Raw genomic sequence first — 18,331 nt, forward strand, 5'->3', positions numbered from 1 at the left:
CGTGCTCCCTCTATAGCTAGACACAATTGGTCTTGCTCCAGGACTTTTGCACTTGTCCAAAGTTACCTGCCTTGAAGAAGCATAAATGGTAGCCTTGTCCACAAATTTTCATAGGAGCAATCCACGATCAAGCCTTGCGGCAGTCTCAACAGACAATCTCACAGTGGCCACTTTTGCTTCCGATATTTTTGGTGTTCGCTGCATATACCGCCAAGATGATATACAACACAATTGATAACCCATCCATCAGTGATAGGAGAGCCGCTTCCGCTTCACAGCCAAGGGGAAGGCCGTCTGCCACTTATCCGCCGGCACACTTGATCCTGCGATCCCTTCTGAACCCACTGCAGCAAACCTCGCCGCCTCGTCTGCATCCCTTTCTTGCAGTTCGCGTTCTTGCGCTTGCAATTCATTTTGGTCTGCAAGGATCTCAGCAAGACTGTGACCTACCAGGAAGGGCGACCATCTGAGCTTTGTCTTGTCGACACGCTTATACGCTTTGCCCTCCCATGCATCAATCAAGCCATTGAGTTTTTCAATATCAATGCGAATGGCGTACAGATCGAGCGAGGGTTCATGTAGCAGTGCTTGCAGATTCTCGAGGGCGCAGATCGTATCTTCAATGGTCATAGTGGCGCGTCTGCTGAGTTGCTCAATACTCATTGGCCTTTCCAGGTCGCGCAGGACATAACTCATGCGCAGTTTCCAGTAATTGCGATAGCTGACGAGTCCAAGATCAGACAGTGGTTTTTCTGGTGTGCCAATACGACCCTCGACGGACGATAAGAGATAGCTGAAGTCAATGAGAAAGTTGCCGTATCCCTTGCGTTGATGAATGGGGAGTGTGAGGATGCAGGAGAGGTTGTTGGTGGCGCTGCGCTTTTCCTTTGAAAAGTAGCCTACCAAGTGACAACCATTCTCGTCAAACTCTGTCATGACATAAAAAATGAATGGCTCGACGTCGTAGTATAGTGTTTTGCTTTGTAGAAACATTTTGGCGAGCAGACAGAGGTTTTGGCAGTAGACTGGATTCTTGCGACCGTCCACCTCCCATAAGCTGAGCTGATCGTCTCTGTAGATTTCATTGCCAGGTGGATGGCGATGTGGACACTTGAGTGCATGTCGTTGAGCGACAAAGGAGGAGTTCATGTATTTGAGGCAATACTCGCAAATGTGCAGCACTTTTTCGCGCGCATACTCTTCCGGGTAGGGTGCGCTGTACCAGGTGTCAATCTCATACACGCCAAACCAAATACTGCGTACCTTGGATGCTGGTTCATCTGGATTGGGCAAGACGGTGGGTGTTGGATGAAGCTCTTCTGCTTTTTGCTTTGCCGCGTCGAAATGGACAATGTCGCTTTCATCAGGCAGCGTTCGTGTTGTGTCTGCTTGGTCAGGTGTCAGGATATTGCCAAACTGCCTGAGCATGCCGCGCTGATCTTGTTTTGGGAAGGCTTCTTGCCGTTGCTGGCGAGGTGAGATGGGGACTGGCTGCGGCTGCTTGACGCGAAACTTGAAGGCACTCGTTCTTTGAACAGGCTGCTGTGACGGTTTCGGGGATGGTCTGCTGCTCGAGGCTGGACTGCTGCCTAGTTGGTGCTGTTGTTGTTGTTGGTGCATTATCGGTGTGTGTCGATGCAGTTGCTGTGAGGCGGCTTTCAGGAACAATGCCCGTAGCCTGACGCGCGGTAGTTTGAGCCGCAGTACAAGAGAGTCCTGCGTCCTGGAGAGGATGGTCGCGCTGCTGGTGACGCGCTTTGGACGCGTTCGCTTTTCGGCCGAGTCCATGGGGTCGCCTTGTGATGCTTGGTTGGAGGTTTGCGTTGCAAGGGAACGCGCAGACTGTCTGCTAGGGAGGATCCTCTGGGGCGTCACTTCTTCTTCGTCGCCGCCTTCTGTGTAGAGGGACTCTGAGTCTGAGTCGCGCTGTCTGTTAGCGTCGGGAGGGTGATGGGCAGATGTACCTTTCGCTTCATGGTTGCTATCTGCATGGGTGTGGTGTCATGCTCTGTGTCCTTGCCAGCTACACCTCTGCTGTCCTCCACTACTGCTGCTATAGCTGCTACTTCCTCTACTGCTACTACTTTGTCTATTTGCTTGTTGTTGCCTGCACGTGTCTGCTCTGCTCTACGCTACTGCTGCTAGTAGTCTGCTGCTGTCTACTGCTACAAGAGAGTATAGAGAGCACAGCTAGAAGAGAGAGCAACAGAGGACATCATGCCAGTCCCATTCGAGGCACTCCTCCCTTTCGGCATCATCATCGGCATGTACACAGCAGCAGGTGGTATGTCTATGTCTTATCCTATAGCACAAACACAGCAAACTCACATCCACCAGGTCTACTCGGCGCAACAAAGACCCTCTCCAACGAGGGCAAGGCACACAGATACAACCTCGACGTCTGGGAGCGGCAGATGATGGAGCGCGATCGGCGCCTCACAGGGACACTCAGAGGTCAGTCGGCGAGTCCAAAGGCAGACCCGGCGTTTGCTGTCAATTCGCAGTGGAAGATTGAGAAGCGTATGTACTAGGAGAGTGATGACATTGAGTTTGCTGCTTATGGATCTGCTTGGATGTGAGTCCTTGGATGTATGTGCTGTTGAGTGTGTCGAGTCTATGTCTTGACTATGTTCACGCGATGGATGTCGCCCGCTCATGGCAGAACTGATTACTGCTGCTTCTAGCACTGTGCCATGACTGCTGCTTCCTTGCAACTGACCAAGTGACCCATCTACATGATGATCGATGACTACCCTTCCGCTTGTCTTCCTCCTTGCATACATCCAGCGAGCGTACACCGACAACCACATGTGCTATAGAACAACCTGCGAGACATGCAGCAAGCCAACATGGGCAGGCTGCGGCAAGCACATCGAAATTGCACTCGCCGGTGTCCCAGCCTCAGACCGCTGTCACTGCCGCGAAGAGAAAGCTGCTGCAGAAGAGGCAGCCATCAAATCTGCCTCTGCTAAAGAAATACCAGCGCCTACTGCATCTCAAGCCAGCAGAGATGATCCAATGCAAGTTGATACACCCGTGCAACAAGCAGCATCAGCGCCTGCCACATTACCCGCGGGTATCGAACTAAAAGCAACCCTCACAGGACATACAGACCGTGTTTGGCACATCGCACCGCATCCACAACGGCCCCTACTTGCAACGGCCTCCGCAGACAAAACAGTCCGTATCTATGCTACAAACGACTATCATCTCATGGGTATTGTCGAGGGTAATCATAAACGCAGTATTCGGTGTTGCGACTGGAAGCACGGCGAGACAAAGCCTGTGCTTGCAACAGCGTCCTTTGACTCAACAGCCGGGATCTGGGATTGCGTCGGGGATGAAGAGACGGGTGAAGGCGAGTGGGAATGTGCCGGCCTGCTTGAAGGTCATGAGAATGAAGTCAAGTGCGTCGCTTGGTCAGCGAGTGGCACATTACTCGCAACCTGCTCAAGAGACAAGAGTATCTGGATCTGGGAGGCGGAAAACTATGAAGACCCAGAGTGTGTGAGTGTAATGCAAGAACACAGTGGTGATGTCAAGTGCGTTGTTTGGCACCCACAGGAAGAATTGCTTGCAAGTGGCAGCTACGACGATGATATCCGGCTCTGGCGCGACGACGGCGATGATTGGATCTGTTGTGCTATTCTCAAAGGCCACGATGGCACTGTCTGGCAGCTCGACTTTGAGGGCGGTAATGGACTGGGTCAACGGCTCGTGAGTGTGAGTGGTGATGGCACTGCGCGGATATGGCGGAGAACGAGTGATCCTGCTGCAAAGGGAAAAGACCCTGCTGCACTGCCTTCCATCATCAGGCCATCTATGGATCAGGTTTGGGAGGAAGAGACACAGTTGCCAGCCAAGCACGAGGGAGACATCTACACTGTTTCCTGGAGCAAAAATACCGGCCGCATTGCTACATCAGGTGCAGATGGCAGTGTTATCATCTACAAGCAAAGAACGGATGGTTCATTCCCTGAGCAGGGTATGAACACTTGGGACGTTGTCCTGACACTGGAGAATGGTCATGGCGTGAGTGAAATCAACCATGTCACTTGGGGCGGCCTTTCCGCAGATGGCAAGAGTGAGCTTCTCTATACTGCTGGCGATGACTGTGTGAGTCGTGTATGGGCCGTAGCCGTCTAGAATGCTCACACCGTCTATATAGTATATACCTGTCGGGCCTCGCTCGGCTTTCTTCCTCCGCAAATTCATTTCAAGCACAAGCTCAACGGAACACTTGCCTCTGATACCACACCATACAGATATGACCCAGGTCACCCGTATCCTCCGTGCTGCTCACGCCCGTACACCTCTCATCAAGTTCCTAGGCAAACGGACCCGTAAGTACCAATACAAAGCTCGTCGCGGCATGACATCAATCATGAAAAATCCCGACTGATAGCAACTGATAAGCCTCCAGAAGACTAACGCACACCTACAGACGAGAAAGCAGAGCAGACAGAGCCTCGTGTACACCCAGCCTCGCCTACAGGCGAGCTTCCAACCTCGTTTCAAGCGTACAGGGCCAAGGCGATCCAGCATGGACCTCTGTCTACGGGCAAACACGCTGAAGCATCGCGCGGAATTGTTCCAGCTCGTTCGCAGCTCGAGAGTCGGTACAGATACATTGCTATGAGTGCTGAAGAGATGGAAGCAGTCGAGACCGGCGGTGCAACCCTGTTTGCTTGATGGCTGAATGGGAAAGACTTTTCTGATATGACACGTCTTGGCATTTGATTCCGCCAGGCCTCCTTCTTCTTCAATCTATCAACGCTCTTGCATGCCAGCATTGAGTTTCTTCACCAGAACTCTGCTGTTTCGACGAAGCTCAACGCCTTCTGCAGCGGACTTACAAAAGTGAGGCCAGTCTCCTTATTTCGGGGCGGCCATGTACAACAACCCACATATTGGGCATATGATACGACTATGACATAGACCTCAAAAGTCCTCAGTCTACATCTACCTCTCTTACTTGCTTGTGCCTGAGATTCGAGCCCCCAAATGCTCTCGGTAATCTAGAACAGAGATGTGGCAATTTTGTCGCTTCAACAATTGCTTCTGCCACGCTTCTTGGTGAACCATTTCGAGATACAAACTGGCCGGCTTTGACAGGCTCGTCAGATCTTCAGAGGTCTAGGGTCTCACACCGGGCTTTCAGCGAGAAATGCCAAGCTTCCTGCGGGAACGTGTATGGATGAGTGAGCTCAGGTAGTTGGCGGCTGGCTCCAAACGAAAGCAAAGAAGTAAAATAAGAAAAATATAGAACTGAAGATCAAGCAAGAGCAATGGTTGTAGTGGTTGGAACAACACCCATACATGCGCATGCACTGATGTAGCGCGATTGACGCTTGTCTGCACCCTGGCCGTCGCAAACACCCGCATTGGTTGGCAAAGCTGCTGCACCAGTAATGGTAGAGCCAGCGCTGATGGTAATGGTTGGTAAAGCAGTGAAGCAGGCATTGTAGTTGGCTTGGTTGTTGGCAGCATTGGAGCCAAAGAGACCGCGCAAACAATTGTCGCGGTTGCACTTAGCGTTGACAGCGTTGTACGACACTGTTGTTTGCACAGCGTTGCCCGCGACATCTGTGCCACTAATCGTAACCGATCCAGCGTTGGTTGAAGAGCGCGAGAATGCATATCGCCCTGCTGCAGTGACCAAAGTTGTACCAGTAAAGACTTGGTTACCATTCTCCGTGAAGATGTATGTCAGCGGGCGGTCAGTGCCGATATCAGTCGTTCCAGCAATGAAGATGTCTGTGAGCGTGCGGCCGGTAAGGACACCGGTGATGGATCGAAGAGGAGGGGGCGGATATTGTACCAGCAAAGGGGATGACCGATCAGAAGTGATACCACCTGCTGTTGTCGTGGCCGTGATCGACAACACGCCATTGTAACTGGACAGGTCGAGTGACGCAGTATAGCTGTTGGCTACCCCAGTCGTGGTCGTCGCAACTTGAACATCATTAATGTAAATTGTGATGACTTGGCCTCCAGGAGCACTTCCAGTGACTGTCAGATTGGCTGGGTTGCTGGGATCAGACAGCGGAGAGCGCATGATTGTTGGCGGTGCAAGAGAAGAGATGATGACTTGACTGAGTGCGAATGTGCCAGCATCGGCAGCGACGAAGAAGGAGAAAGCATAGGTTGTTCCAACAATAGTGTTAACGATCTGCGAGACACCGTCGATGCCACCAACAGCGCCATCTTTGAGTTCAAAGCTGCCTGTATGTGGACGGTCAGACTGGACTCGGGCAGCCGCGCTCAGACCCTGTTGGCCTACGAGAACCCAGGGAGCAAGACCGCTCTCAAACCCAGGGTTTTGCAGCAGATTCACAGAGCTATTCTGTACAGTGAAGACAAAATCATCATAGTAGAAAAATGCTGGGTCGTGCCGTGTCAAGAATGTAATAGCAGTCCTTGTACTATCGGCCGTGTAGGTAGCAGAAATCTGCTTGTAGCCATAGCCGACAGTACCTTGAGCGATGTTACCGTTCTCAGGATCCCTGTACACCAGCACTTGGTTGGCGAAGACCGTAGTCAGTCCGAGAAGAGAGGTGAATAAGCTGCAAAGCATACTGAATTGGCAATATGTCAAGCGTCGAAGCCATGGAATCAGCAGCCCTTTTATGCATTTCCAGTATGGATAGCATTGCCGTTGAGCAGAATATCGGCACAGCGGGGTACTGCCATACTGGGTGCAAGTTGTGCAATACAAGCATTATTGAAGCATAGCTATTCGCGAATCGCAACCTCCAAGCAGTAGCAACTTACAAGCAAGCACACTTGCGATTCGTCAAAAAGAATAAGCGTTTGCCGTATTTGTCTATGTGGAGTAACGACGCGAAAAGTATGGGCATTGGGCAGACGACCATGGTGCTACGGTGCTAGTGCCAAATCTTCACAAACCTGCAAACGTCTGGCCTAGATCCGAGAACTTGAGCTGAAAGAATCTTGCAGGACTGGTATCTACACTTTTTCTCCAGCGGAAGGCTTGATCAGAATTCAAGATGGGATGAGAGTCTGATCATCCGATGAGATTAAGTTTTCATCGCATCGAGATCGGGCCCCTCAATCTTGCCCGCAAGACGCAGAATTCGTTGACAATGGCCTCCACATATTGCCGCGAGCCACAACACTACGAGTAGTCTACGACAATTATTACCTATACATTAGAAGTTCGCTTGAAGTGGTCGGGATCTCATTAGCTTCATTGGTCAAGCTGCAGTAACCTTGTGCCTGATGACAAGCTATGGACTGTGGTGACGGGCCCACTGGTGATTATGGAATTCATGGCATGAATACACAACCAGCTTGTCGCCGTTCTACTTCTTTGTAAAGTCAGCTGATAGTCGTAAGCATCGATGTCCCAGCCGCCAATTCCGGTGTATTGCTGCGTTGGCAAGGTCAAGGCAATGTAAGAGGCCAAACACAGTAAGAATACGCATGCACCGCAAGTCCTGCTTGACAGGATAGGGCTGACTATTCCTAGCGAGCATGGCAGTGCCTCCCGACAACCACCTCCATTATTGAGAGGCCCAGCTTGGCCAGATCTACGCTTTGGCAGATGAAAACCTGAGAGTTTTCGAGCCACCAAAGAACCAAGACAGGCTCACACGCAGCAAATGGCAAATATGTCACTCTTGTCATGTGGTTGCCTGGCAAGCTTGGCGACGCCAACTCATCAGCACGATGCAGGGGCAAGCATTTGAGTATCACGCTCAAGACTCGCCTGCGCACAACACTTCGCCTGCTTCTGTATGCCTCCTCTTATTTTGCCAATGCCGAGCAGCTTCTAGAAGTTCTCGAATCTGCTTTGACCAAGTGCTTTCGTAGGCAGGTCGGCGAGTATTTAGTCTGCAGCGACGCAGTCAAGCTCCACAAAGCCAAGGCGAAGGCACCCGCGGACATAGTGTGTAAGCGTGCAAGATGTGCTTCGTGCGCGAATGGGCCTAATATCCTTCGCCATGGCTCTTGAAGCCCGACGACAAGTGCTGCGTCTTAGCCTTCAATTGGTGGCAACACGTGAGCACTGATACACATCGGCCACTGAAGCTCTTTTGAGGCATTGTTGAGTCCAGCCTACTCGGTCCTTGTCGTCGACAGCGCAACAATGTCCTGCGTACTGCTTGACCAAGATACACAGCTGCTGCCGAAGAGACTAAGGTAGCCATTTGTCGCCGTGCCCGTGTCGTGGTGGCCTGCTTGACTTGTATCACCTCATTCGTGCTAGCGTTGTAATAGTTCTAATGGGTTTAGTCTTTCTCTCAAGCTCTCGAATCTCCACGCTGTTCGGCATCCTGCAACCAAGAATTGACCGCTGAATCATATGAGTAGTTCCAGGGTTGGCGTTGCAGCAACACCAAAAAACCATAGAACTAGAGCTTGCGCTGCGAATCCGACAGTCCTGTGTGATTCCGCGCCCATGAGTTTCTCTATACATCCAGCACAGCGCTATGAGCCGCCGAGATTTGTGCAAGAGCCTAACGCCGATGGAGATATGATGGACCTCGATGCGGCCGATGACAAGGCGAATGGCGATGATGCATTTGCAGCAGCCCGTTCTACCACCATCCCCGGCGACCTTATCACAGACGACCCGCAGTTCATGCGCGGCCACGGAACCTACATACTCGATCAATCAACGCAAATCAAGTCATCTCTCATTGGCACCGTCAGCAGAGTCAATAAACTGCTGAGCATCACTCCATTCAAATCACGATTCCTACCAGAGATTGGAGATCTAGTGGTTGGCGTTATCAAGGAAGTCGGTCTCAAACGCTGGAAGGTCGATATCGGAGCGCGGCAAGATGCGATCCTTCAACTGGCAAGCATCAATCTGCCAGGCGGTATTCAGCGTAGGAAAACAGGGACCGATGAGTTGGCCATGCGCAGTTTCTTCGAGGAGGGCGATCTTCTGCTGGCAGAGGTACAAAACTACTTTGGTGACGGCAGTGTCAGTCTACATACTCGCTCGCTCAAGTACGGAAAGCTACGCAACGGTCAATTCGTACGCATCGCACCGCAACATGTGCAGCGTTCCAAGACGAGTGCGGTCCAGCTGGGACAGCATGTTGATCTTGTGCTTGGATCAAACGGCTTTTGCCATGTATCTCTGCACTCCGATACTTCTCTGACAGGGAGTGCCAACACGGCAGCCCAGAGCGGCTACAACGCTCACAATAATACCACGCAAGAGGCAAGTGAGCGCATTTACTCAAACATCAATGCAGACATCCCTGCACGCGCACGCGAAGACATCACCAGAGTCAGGAATATATTACAAGCGCTTGATATGGAAGGCATTCGAATGGACGCGGCCACCATGAAGCGCGTCTATGAAGCTAGTCAAGTCATCGGCGACGTCTGGGAAATCATGTCACCAGACATGCGCAAACGACTCGCAGCAGAAGCGGCATTTTCACAATGATAGCGGCCATCTTCAACATAGCATTCATTTAGCATCAGCGCGCATTTCATCAGACTTTGCCAGCGTGTTTGATTGTGTCGACATTCGTAGGACGATGCCGGACGAGCTCCCCAAACGACATATCCTTCCACACCTGACTAAAGGCCTCTAGCCGTTTGCGTCGGGCCATCTGGCGTATTGCTGTTCTGCTCATGACATTGGTCGGGCGATCTTGATCATCGTCACCGCTCGAGTCGTTCCCTGATATGTCCGCATCTTGCATGACGGTGTCAAGTTCGCCATTGCCAACAAGCTGCTTGTGAATGGCTTGCTCTTCCATGTCTGCTAATCTCCAAAGAGACGCTTCAACAAGCTGAGTCTCTTGCAGGACACGCTGACGCATTTCCAGCTCCGAATCCACTCTATCCGGGAAGACAGCTGTCTTTTGGTGTGTGTAAAGTGGAGGCAAGGCTGGTAATAACATGCCCTTCTCCATCATATACGGTGGTATACCACGCCGCTTGCCATTGAGCTCTGGCCCAAGAAGCTGAGCTTGTAGTTTACGGTCCATAGCACTCTCAAAGCGCTTCGGTATCTTGTCTGCACACACCTCAAGGACGGGGCTAGCCGCTCGCTTGCATTGACTACCGGCAACGCGCGTGAGCTCTGTTTCCAAAGCGCCAGTACTGATGTGCTCGCGCAAGAGTGCCAGCTCAACATCCTCATAACTAGCGCGCGTTCGCCGCTTGACGCGCGTACAGGCCAGGATGCGGTGCAGTAGCATTTGAAGAAATTGCTCAGTGAGCTGGTTGAGGTGAAAGAGCGCATCTTTGTCTATCGCTTCATACTGATCTAGCGAGAGCAGGGTCTCTGCAACAGCACGACTTAGCAAGATATCGATCACCTCGCTCGTCACATTACTAGACATATCCCGTACAGACTCGCAGCGACAATAAGTAAGTCTGCTGTAAGTCTGCTATTTGGTCGTCGTCGCTCTACGTCGCCCATCGGGCGATGCGAAACACAACAGTCACAATCGGGTTTCGTGGTCTCTAGTCCTCACCGTACCACCCATATGAGACCATATCCACCTTGCCGCCATCTCCGCCAAAGCCTTCACCTTGATCAATCGCATCGACATGCACGCCCTCAGAACGCAACAACTCAGCTTGACGCTGGGTGGCTAAGGGCCCAGCTTCGCGAGGACTGATGATGCCGATACTAGAGACGACACGCTGCCAGGGTACTGTCTCATCTGTACAAGTTTTGAGGCACGACCCAACAAGGCGTGAATGCCGTGGGTAGCCTACAAGTGCAGCGACTGTGCCGTACGATGTGCAACGACCGCGTGGTATTTCCTTCACTTTGTTATAGACGAGCTCGCGAAAGTTGTCTGGTGCACGTTCGGACATAACCTCGGTGGCACTGTAACTGAGCTATAGAGGTAGGGGCACGGATGTAGAGCAGTGTCTGCGTGCAGATGGGTTGAGAAGAACAATGTTTTACAGTGTACAAGTACAATGTCTAAAGTACAGCCCTTCACCCACCATGGGTGATTTCTACACCAGACTTGCTCGGCGTGCGTGGCAAATTGCGGCACTGAGAGACATCGAGGATCTCGAGGGTCGTGATATTATCAAGCACACTGCGTACACCTTGCTCTGTGACACGCACGCAGCCTCGGACACTCAAGTGGCGAAGCGATTGCAAGTGATGGCTGATACTGCCCAGGCTAGAGTCCGAGACGGCAGACCCACAAAATGCCAGAAGAAGGCTTTTGAGGTTTGGCAGACCGAGAGACAAGACTTCAACGCTCGTGTCGCTCAATGCACAGCAAAAGCTGAGATCGAGGTGCTGCAATGCGCCGCAACTATTGACAAGTGCAACGATGGCATTGTCACTCAGAAATGTGCAGTCCCGTAGGATGAGCGTCGTCATCTTGGGAAAGCCTGTCGGGGCATAGCTCCAGTAGCCAAAGCCTGCGTCTGTGATGCTTGTGCAGCGTGACAGCTTCAAAACTCTGAGGCGTGGTGAGGCATGTACAGCAATACAATGCATACTGCGATCACTAATGTGCTTACAGTAGCCTAAATCGAGCTCCTCCAATTGATACGCTGTGTTGATGATTTTGAACAGAGCCTGGTCATTCATCTTGCGGCAATTGGAGAGGTCGAGAGATCGGAGATTTGGAGCGCGTGCAGTCAGCTCAAAAAGTGAGAGTGGCGAGACATTCCAGCACGATGCCAAGGCAAAGCTTCTAGTCTGTGGACCACAAGCCGCCACAATACGCTTGAATGAGCTGTCAGTGATGAGTGAACAATGGGATATATTGACGTGCTCAGCTCGTGACCCAATGAAGGCAGCAACTTGTCTGAGCTTGGCATCATCAATCGTGCGCGAGACATCCCCAAGGAAAAGCTCAGGCATGGGCATCCGAAGGAGTAGAGCGTTCCATGTCGAATGAAGAAGCCTCAATTTTGCAGCACGCGCAATGGTCATTTGCTTGATGACATGCATCACGACACGTTCAGGTAAACGTCCAGCGATGTGTGGCTGTGGGATCAGCACATCCTCATCCTCTCTGCTGCGCTTCCTCTGTCGCTTGAGGGGAAGGACATCGCGAGGCGTTTGTCTGGGTGAGATGGGCGCCTCAATAATCGAGAGCTTGCGCTTGAGACTTGGAACGCCAAAGGGATCTTGATCTGCAACAGTTGCCAAGGTGCCAGATCCTATGCTAGCCTGTTCTGGAACTTGAGTTTTGCTCATGATGAGGTTATCCATGGCAAGTCGATCTTGGGCCACCGCTTCAATCAGTTTGCGCATAGAAGGGTAGACTTTAGAGACTTCCTGGAGAATCCCATCCTCGAGCACAAGGGCTTCGACTGCAGTGACAGATCTGACAGATGCTGTGCGCACGTCCGAGAGCGACAGCCATGCCAATTCGCCAAAGAATTGGCCGGGCCCCAGCCGAGCAAGTACTTTGGCACGGGCGGCATCGATAACTTCCACCGACCCTGAAACAATAAAGTAGATTTCCCTACCCGGCATGTCTTGCACGAGGATGGGTGTGAAGGGCGCAAAATTGGCTGGCTTGATTTTGAGACCGAGAAAGTGCAGAATGTCTGGTGGCAGGTCGGCAAACATGGGCACAGCGAGGATTCGCTCACGCAAGCTTGTTGCCTCGCCACGTTTCGCAGAATACTTGAGTTTGCGTGTCAATTCGAGTCGCTCTTGAGCTTCTTCACGAATGGCTCGTTCAATGTTCGGGAAGCGCGGGAGCACTTGTTGTAGGTCTTCCAAAGTGAGAGCCATCAAGAGACACTTTGTTTGAGCCAAAATGCTTGCTGTACGCGCACAAGAGAAAAGTACACCGATTTCACTGCATGTTAGCAATGGTATAGCCTTGTTGACTGTGCATACCCAAAGAATTGTCCTGCATGAAGTTCAGCAAACTTGGACTCTCCGTCGCGAGAGACAACAGCAACTGTGCCGCGGATAATCCAGTACATTGCCTTGGCTTCTTCGCCCTCTTTACAGATCTCATCACCCGGCTCCACCATCCTGGACCGCATACGATTGAGGATGAGCTCAATAAGCTCCTCTGGCGCATTGTGGAAGAGCTTGAAGCTGCGCACAGCATTGGTCACGTCGAGTGTCGCACCGCGGGCACTCCCTGGACTATCTAGTTCTTGCAAGGCACTTTTGCGTTGTCCATTGCGCGTGCCGTCTTCTGCGGTGCCTGGCGGTGAGGGCGAGAGATTACTTGTATTGATTTTAGGTAGGACAGACGCGTCTGACTGCCGCTTCTCCCTTTGTATCGCTGTTGTGATGGAAATGGGTTGCGAGGTAAGTGAGTCTGACACTGTAGAAGTATTGTAGCGCGATATTTCCGTCGCTTCTGGCGAAGTATCTGGAAAGACGACGGGAGATTGCGAGAGAGGACTCTGTGGATGTCTGCCCCTGCCATTGGTCCTGGGCATGCTTCACTACGTCACCAGGGAGTGATTGTGCTGTTCCCTCCGATGTATGGACACGATTGCTTCCAGGGTATCTTTGGTAAGCCTCTTGCTGGATGCGTGCAGTTGGTGTGTGCGCCCGGTGAAGGGAGACACCGGGATGGGGCTGCCAGGTGAGTTGAGTGCACCTGGGACAGATGATTTGTGGTGGTGTGGTGTCCTGTCGCTTCGATGGGTCGTCGTCAGATCAGACAGTGACAGATCGAAGCCAGGAAGGGGACAGATGCAGAATAGATATAGACAGTATTATAGGCAGGGTAGAGGCAGAGGGGGATGAGGGAGGAGGGCCTGATAGCAGGCTGACATACATCACTAGAAGAGAGGCCACATCATGCTCGTCGCAGCAGTACTCTGGTACTCTGGCTATGGATGTGCAACTGTGGTGCATCTACTGAACAGATGAGACAGGCCACCATGCTGCCATAGATGCTGCCATAGATGCTGCAGTCTATCCTCTCCCAACAGACATCCCTGCTCATCAAGCAATCCCCCGGCCGTCCTCCCATCTGACCACATCCACTGTGGGATTCCGTCAACGGGGAGAGAAGGATTCTGATTTCTGAGAGAGAGAGATTCTGAGAGAAAAGGATTCTGCAGCACAAATCCGCCTTCCTTCCTTCCTGCCCTCACCCCAACCCACCACTCCCCCTTACCCTTCTTCAACAAAAACCTCACCCTATATCATGTCTCAAAAACTCTACATCGGCGGACTCGCATGGGCCACAGACGATGAATCCCTCCGCAGGGCGTTCGAAGAGTTCGGTGAAATCACCGACTGTGTCGTCATCAAGGACCGCGAGAGTGGACGATCCCGTGGTTTCGGCTTCGTCACCTACGCCGAGGGACCTCAAGCCGATGCTGCCGTAGCAGCCATGCATAACCAAGACCTCGACGGACGCAACATCCGCGTCGACAAGGCAAGCGACCCAGCAGACCGACCTGCCTTTGACCGTGGCGGTGACCGCGGTGGTTTCCGTGGTGGACGCGGAGGCGGTGGTCGTGGTGGCTTCCGTGGAGGTCGTGGCGGATACGGTAAGTCTTCTCTCTCTCTCTACTTCCTTCATGTGCGTCGATTTCTAACACAACGATACAGGCGGCGACCGAGACGAACGAGACTCACCTTACTCGCGTGGTGGCGGTGACCGTGACAACTACCGTCCTCGTGGCGGTGACCGAGATGGCGGCCGTGGCGACTACGGCGGCGGCCGTGACAGGGACAACTACCGACCCCGAGGCGGTGACCGTGATGGCGGCCGTGACTCTGGACGTGACGCAGGTGGCCGCGGTGACCGTGACTATGGCCGAGACCGTGACGCTGCTCCTCGTGAGGCTGAGCGCGATGCTCCCAGGGACGACGCATACCGATCCCGAGAGGATTAAACTTGCTCACTCCCGCTTCCCGGAGAGACGACCTGCTATGCTAGAGACCCTTAACCCTCTCTGGCTCAAGTTTCAGGCATCTAGCAAGAAGAGAAAAGAAAAGAAAAGAGGAGAGATGGAGAGGATTGTATCGCACATTGTATTTGCTTCTGGTTCTAGTTCGACCGATCTGCCTCTGACCTGTTCTCTATTGATACTGGCGCACACGAATCAGCTCATGAGTATCATTTCCGTCCACAAGGGAAGATGCCGGGTATTCTAAGTCTGACCACATCCTGTATCGACAATGGAAGCACTCCACCTTGCACGAAATTGCCTGACATGCACGTTTGATGTCTCTGCGTCAACAGCTTTGCCAAATTGCCGTTGCGTTGAGAAATCGTACTCGTGTTCACGTCGTGGCTTCGCTACAGTCTTCAATGGACTGCTTGACTTGAAGCAGTGCCATCGTCATCATCTTCCTCCTCGGCGAGCTCTTGTGCACACAAAGCGTTCATGCCTCTAGCCAGCAAGCTAATCTTTCGCAGGAACTTCCACTGAGCCCAGCTGCCATCCAGGTAATCCATGTCGTACCAGTAGTTCACAGAGCAGCAAAGACCATCATCGGGGTCATCTATTTGCTGTACCTCATGGAACCATAGCGGAGGTAGGTAGAGTGTTTCGCCAGGACCTAGTATCACATGAATAGGCCTCGCTTTCGGGTGCGGTGGTTCAGGCGGCTGCAACCATGGGATCTTGCCCACTGGTGTATCAGGCACGATGTTGAGCGTCCCTTGTAATCCATCTTCTCCTTCTGTTGGCATATACGATGCCATGGTGTACTCGGCCTCGTTGAGCAGATGATACTCATGTGGCGGATAAAGCGTGAAACGCTTACTGCCTCGAATCTGGCAAAACAGATTCTCGAAGGAATCGCTGTGCAGACTCGTTCTTGACGAGTGATTGCCGATCCATATATTGGCAAGCGGTCCCTCACCAAAGACACTTGCAGCCCAGTATGGGCCATTTGGTTCGACATCGGCCTGCAGTGCTTGGAACTCTAGCTGCAACGAGCCATTTTGTAATTGGAGATAGCGCACATTGCCTTTCGGTTCTGCAATCCAGTCAAGCATGCTGTTCATGGTGCAGCGTGCCTGGAAGGGTTGCACAAAGTAGTCACCTTGAACACTGTCAGCCTCGCCTGTGGGTGTCACCGCACAAGTCACAGTGGCTGAGCCCATCGTATGTCTGAAGTAGCTGGCTGACCATCGCTCCATCGCACCAAAGTGATCGATCGCTCCTATGTATTATCAGCATATGGCTGCCATGGACGTTGTAGATCAATATACCAGTGATACGTGTAGGGAATCTGGACGCTTTCATTTTCACCAGCTCCTCTGCAGAAGGCACTCCATGATGTTCAGCGACGTGAGCAGATGTAGAGTCTTGGTTCGTCTTGATGAGCTGTAGAATGCACGCTTCAAGCAACGCCGTATCCATTGAGCTGGAGATGAGTAGAATCAAGAAACTAAATCAGCTTCCATACCAGCGTCTGAACAAATGGCAGGTCTGTAGCAGGGCTGCAGCTGATTGTCGACGTCTTTACATGTCTGCCCATCTGATCGCGTCCCTTCTTCGCATTACGTAACTCGGGCGACACCTCAAGACACCAAAAAGGCTCAAGCTGAAGGCTAACGGACTGGGTGTAGAAAGGCGTCTGCAGTCGGCGATCGGACTCGCAAGCAATGAGCTCCTTGCCGCCGTCGAGCGTCACAGACGATCAGCATGAAGCAGAGAGCCAATATGAGCGCTTGACGCGCAAGTTCAAGGAGGAGCCGCTGGTTCCGATTGGCATTGTAGGCACTTGCGCTGCCCTCTTTGCAGCTTCCGTCTCTATACGTCGTGGAAATCAAAAAAGCGCGAATCAATTCTTCCGCTGGCGAATCTATGCACAAGGCTTCACTGTGCTGGCTATGGTGTCGGGTAGCGTCTACTACGGCGATACGAGGAAGGACGCGAAGCGCATCAAGGATGAGAAGGAGCGTACAAAGGCAATAGAAGCGAGAGATCGATGGCTAGCGGTATGGCCACTCGACTTGGCAAGTTGTCGTCTAACAAGCAGGATCTCGATCAATATGAGAAGGAACGACAAGAGGATGTCAGACGCATGGAAGCGAGGAGAGCCGCAAGACAAGCGAGAGATGCCTCGCAGTCATGACAGCCTTGCATACACGCACATATTTCGTGAGAAGCAAATATCAGTGGATAGAACCACAAGATTATATGTGAAACACATTCGACACTTGATGATCTCTAATCAGCCTTGTTGAACTTCTCGTACAGCTCATCGGGCAAAGCTACCATGATGGTGTGTGAGTGAAGTGCACCGGGAGCCTCTTTGGGAGCTCGTGATGGATCACCGCCGGGGTGGTACTTGTACTTGTAGTCGCCGCCCTCGTCGTCATCGTGCCAAGGCATACCCTTTTCTGGGATCTGGACATTGGCCTCAGGCTTTGCATTGCCTCCCTTCTTGCCTGTATCTGTGTTAGCATGTGCAGTGTTGATTGAAATGCGGCATAGAGTGGTCATAATAGTCACACATGTTGTCCGCCCATATTCGATGAACCATGGGATGGACAGAACAGCTGTGCTCTCACTTCTTGCACACAATTGCATGTGTCTTACCGAGGTGGTAGCCTGCGACACCGAAGATGCCGGCGTAGATGAAGCCGAGCACGTAGAGTTCGGGGTCCTTTCGTCCCCATTTCATCCTGCCATGTGAGCCTGTGCTGCAGTATGTTTGAACCAACTTACATCTTGGAAGCCATATCTGCTGATTCACGATGAGCTCGAAGATCTGTGTGTGTTGTAGTCGCTGTGTTGCTGCTGTCTTGTCTGCTCTCCAACTGCACTCAGGAAGCAGCGGATGACATCAAAACTGCTTCCAGGCAATGCACAGGGGAGACAGGCTGCGCAGGATTGCCAAGTAGGAAGGGCCCAACATATCAGGCTCGTGAATACATCTATAGACAGATTGAGCACATATATACTGCTGCATCCAGCATTGGACCCCGCATAATTAACACACAACAAGCCTCGGTCGACGAGTCACCTGGCCAAATAAAGAGAAGTCCCTGTCCAGCTGCGAAGCCTTTGCCCCGAGTGACCGTAGCATCGTCCACCCTTGCTGATACACACCCTACAGTGCCTACACACATTTATTCTGTGTGCTGCTCATTTGACTCGAACGCGAAAAAAAGTTGAGAAGAAGCAGACCACCTTTCTCTCCCCCCATCCACGACCCAACCCAAGGAATCACCCTCACGACCCACAGCCAAGGCGACTGAGCACGGCCTCCCTCCGCAGCGATGGTCTTCCGCACAGTGGCTGGTCAGGTGGCCCAATTCCCCATTCACACCCTCGTCATCATCTCCGTCGCCTGCTCCCTCTGCTACTTCCATCTCCTGGACATCATTCGCTCCGGGCAGCTCGACACATCGCCCTCATACTCCGGCGAAACGATAGCGGATCGCGAAAGCTTCATTGA

The 18,331-nt window shown here is 52.2% G+C and overlaps 13 protein-coding genes across 13 annotated transcripts; 6 read left to right on the top strand and 7 right to left on the bottom strand.

Annotated features, from left to right (window-relative positions):
- Nucleotides 1-246: 246 nt before the first annotated feature.
- BCR37DRAFT_393865 (acyl-CoA N-acyltransferase) lies at nt 247-1,976 on the bottom strand (the record flags this gene model as incomplete). The annotated part of the gene is made up of 2 exons (XM_040871371.1): nt 247-1,926; nt 1,965-1,976. 2 exons carry the CDS (start codon nt 1,974-1,976, stop codon nt 247-249), a joined length of 1,692 nt encoding a protein of 563 aa, XP_040724399.1.
- Nucleotides 1,977-2,042: 66 nt separating this feature from the next.
- BCR37DRAFT_381204 (uncharacterized protein) lies at nt 2,043-2,560 on the top strand. The gene is made up of 2 exons (XM_040869641.1): nt 2,043-2,284; nt 2,338-2,560. The coding sequence occupies exons 1-2, from the start codon at nt 2,218-2,220 to the stop codon at nt 2,529-2,531; spliced, it is 261 nt and encodes an 86-aa protein (XP_040724400.1). The 5' UTR covers nt 2,043-2,217; the 3' UTR covers nt 2,532-2,560.
- Nucleotides 2,561-3,018: 458 nt separating this feature from the next.
- On the top strand, nt 3,019-4,146 carry BCR37DRAFT_348781 (WD40-repeat-containing domain protein; the record flags this gene model as incomplete). Its single annotated transcript, XM_040867871.1, has 1 exon — nt 3,019-4,146. The coding sequence occupies one exon, from the start codon at nt 3,019-3,021 to the stop codon at nt 4,144-4,146; it is 1,128 nt and encodes a 375-aa protein (XP_040724401.1).
- Nucleotides 4,147-5,275: 1,129 nt separating this feature from the next.
- On the bottom strand, nt 5,276-6,577 carry BCR37DRAFT_388218 (uncharacterized protein; the record flags this gene model as incomplete). The annotated part of the gene is made up of 1 exon (XM_040870602.1): nt 5,276-6,577. The coding sequence occupies one exon, from the start codon at nt 6,575-6,577 to the stop codon at nt 5,276-5,278; it is 1,302 nt and encodes a 433-aa protein (XP_040724402.1).
- A 1,926-nt stretch (nt 6,578-8,503) lies between these two features.
- BCR37DRAFT_349127 (exosome complex exonuclease RRP4) lies at nt 8,504-9,430 on the top strand (the record flags this gene model as incomplete). The annotated part of the gene is made up of 1 exon (XM_040867901.1): nt 8,504-9,430. The coding sequence occupies one exon, from the start codon at nt 8,504-8,506 to the stop codon at nt 9,428-9,430; it is 927 nt and encodes a 308-aa protein (XP_040724403.1).
- A 25-nt stretch (nt 9,431-9,455) lies between these two features.
- BCR37DRAFT_404941 (uncharacterized protein) lies at nt 9,456-10,821 on the bottom strand. The gene has a single exon (XM_040872071.1). It carries the CDS (start codon nt 10,335-10,337, stop codon nt 9,480-9,482), a length of 858 nt encoding a protein of 285 aa, XP_040724404.1. The 5' UTR covers nt 10,338-10,821; the 3' UTR covers nt 9,456-9,479.
- On the bottom strand, nt 10,474-10,797 carry BCR37DRAFT_336811 (6-O-methylguanine DNA methyltransferase; the record flags this gene model as incomplete). The annotated part of the gene is made up of 1 exon (XM_040867242.1): nt 10,474-10,797. A coding segment is annotated over one exon (324 nt), but the record flags the coding sequence as incomplete, so codon positions are not given.
- BCR37DRAFT_71687 (uncharacterized protein) lies at nt 10,643-13,624 on the bottom strand. Its single transcript, XM_040872456.1, has 2 exons — nt 12,830-13,624; nt 10,643-12,788 (listed from the first exon to the last, which is right to left on the bottom strand). Exons 1-2 carry the CDS (start codon nt 13,387-13,389, stop codon nt 10,949-10,951), a joined length of 2,400 nt encoding a protein of 799 aa, XP_040724406.1. The 5' UTR covers nt 13,390-13,624; the 3' UTR covers nt 10,643-10,948.
- Nucleotides 13,408-13,797, top strand: BCR37DRAFT_381210 (uncharacterized protein). The gene has a single exon (XM_040869642.1). It carries the CDS (start codon nt 13,436-13,438, stop codon nt 13,700-13,702), a length of 267 nt encoding a protein of 88 aa, XP_040724407.1. The 5' UTR covers nt 13,408-13,435; the 3' UTR covers nt 13,703-13,797.
- Nucleotides 13,798-13,897: 100 nt separating this feature from the next.
- BCR37DRAFT_381211 (uncharacterized protein) lies at nt 13,898-14,572 on the top strand. Its single transcript, XM_040869643.1, has one exon. The coding sequence runs from the start codon at nt 14,109-14,111 to the stop codon at nt 14,565-14,567; it is 459 nt and encodes a 152-aa protein (XP_040724408.1). The 5' UTR covers nt 13,898-14,108; the 3' UTR covers nt 14,568-14,572.
- A 354-nt stretch (nt 14,573-14,926) lies between these two features.
- Nucleotides 14,927-16,377, bottom strand: BCR37DRAFT_381213 (cupin-like domain-containing protein). The gene is made up of 2 exons (XM_040869644.1): nt 16,134-16,377; nt 14,927-16,084 (listed from the first exon to the last, which is right to left on the bottom strand). Exons 1-2 carry the CDS (start codon nt 16,282-16,284, stop codon nt 15,222-15,224), a joined length of 1,014 nt encoding a protein of 337 aa, XP_040724409.1. The 5' UTR covers nt 16,285-16,377; the 3' UTR covers nt 14,927-15,221.
- BCR37DRAFT_381214 (hypoxia induced protein conserved region-domain-containing protein) lies at nt 16,215-17,095 on the top strand. Its single transcript, XM_040869645.1, has 2 exons — nt 16,215-16,865; nt 16,907-17,095. Exons 1-2 carry the CDS (start codon nt 16,530-16,532, stop codon nt 17,000-17,002), a joined length of 432 nt encoding a protein of 143 aa, XP_040724410.1. The 5' UTR covers nt 16,215-16,529; the 3' UTR covers nt 17,003-17,095.
- On the bottom strand, nt 17,041-18,028 carry BCR37DRAFT_399569 (uncharacterized protein). Its single transcript, XM_040871777.1, has 3 exons — nt 17,599-18,028; nt 17,470-17,555; nt 17,041-17,318 (listed from the first exon to the last, which is right to left on the bottom strand). The coding sequence occupies exons 1-3, from the start codon at nt 17,610-17,612 to the stop codon at nt 17,098-17,100; spliced, it is 321 nt and encodes a 106-aa protein (XP_040724411.1). The 5' UTR covers nt 17,613-18,028; the 3' UTR covers nt 17,041-17,097.
- Between the last annotated feature and the right edge of the window lie 303 nt (nt 18,029-18,331).

The sequence above is a fragment of the Protomyces lactucae-debilis genome (assembly GCF_002105105.1).
Source record: "Protomyces lactucae-debilis strain 12-1054 chromosome Unknown BCR37scaffold_13, whole genome shotgun sequence".
Lineage (NCBI taxonomy): Eukaryota > Fungi > Ascomycota > Taphrinomycetes > Taphrinales > Protomycetaceae > Protomyces > Protomyces lactucae-debilis.

Excerpts from the sequence above, each read along its gene's own strand:
- BCR37DRAFT_381204 (XM_040869641.1), top strand. The coding sequence starts at position 2,218 with ATGCCAGTCCCATTCGAGGCACTCCTCCCTTTCGGCATCATCATCGGC. Across the intron at positions 2,285-2,337 it reads CATGTACACAGCAGCAGGTG|GTCTACTCGGCGCAACAAAG; the intron begins GTATGTCTATGT and ends CACATCCACCAG.
- BCR37DRAFT_404941 (XM_040872071.1), bottom strand. The coding sequence starts at position 10,337 with ATGTCTAGTAATGTGACGAGCGAGGTGATCGATATCTTGCTAAGTCGT.
- BCR37DRAFT_71687 (XM_040872456.1), bottom strand. The coding sequence starts at position 13,389 with ATGCCCAGGACCAATGGCAGGGGCAGACATCCACAGAGTCCTCTCTCG. Across the intron at positions 12,789-12,829 it reads CATGCAGGACAATTCTTTGG|TGAAATCGGTGTACTTTTCT; the intron begins GTATGCACAGTC and ends GCTAACATGCAG.
- BCR37DRAFT_381210 (XM_040869642.1), top strand. The coding sequence starts at position 13,436 with ATGGACACGATTGCTTCCAGGGTATCTTTGGTAAGCCTCTTGCTGGAT.
- BCR37DRAFT_381211 (XM_040869643.1), top strand. The coding sequence starts at position 14,109 with ATGTCTCAAAAACTCTACATCGGCGGACTCGCATGGGCCACAGACGAT.
- BCR37DRAFT_381213 (XM_040869644.1), bottom strand. The coding sequence starts at position 16,284 with ATGGATACGGCGTTGCTTGAAGCGTGCATTCTACAGCTCATCAAGACG. Across the intron at positions 16,085-16,133 it reads ATTCCCTACACGTATCACTG|GAGCGATCGATCACTTTGGT; the intron begins GTATATTGATCT and ends GATAATACATAG.
- BCR37DRAFT_381214 (XM_040869645.1), top strand. The coding sequence starts at position 16,530 with ATGAGCTCCTTGCCGCCGTCGAGCGTCACAGACGATCAGCATGAAGCA. Across the intron at positions 16,866-16,906 it reads CGAGAGATCGATGGCTAGCG|GATCTCGATCAATATGAGAA; the intron begins GTATGGCCACTC and ends TCTAACAAGCAG.
- BCR37DRAFT_399569 (XM_040871777.1), bottom strand. Across the intron at positions 17,319-17,469 it reads TGTCGCAGGCTACCACCTCG|GCAAGAAGGGAGGCAATGCA; the intron begins GTAAGACACATG and ends ACACAGATACAG.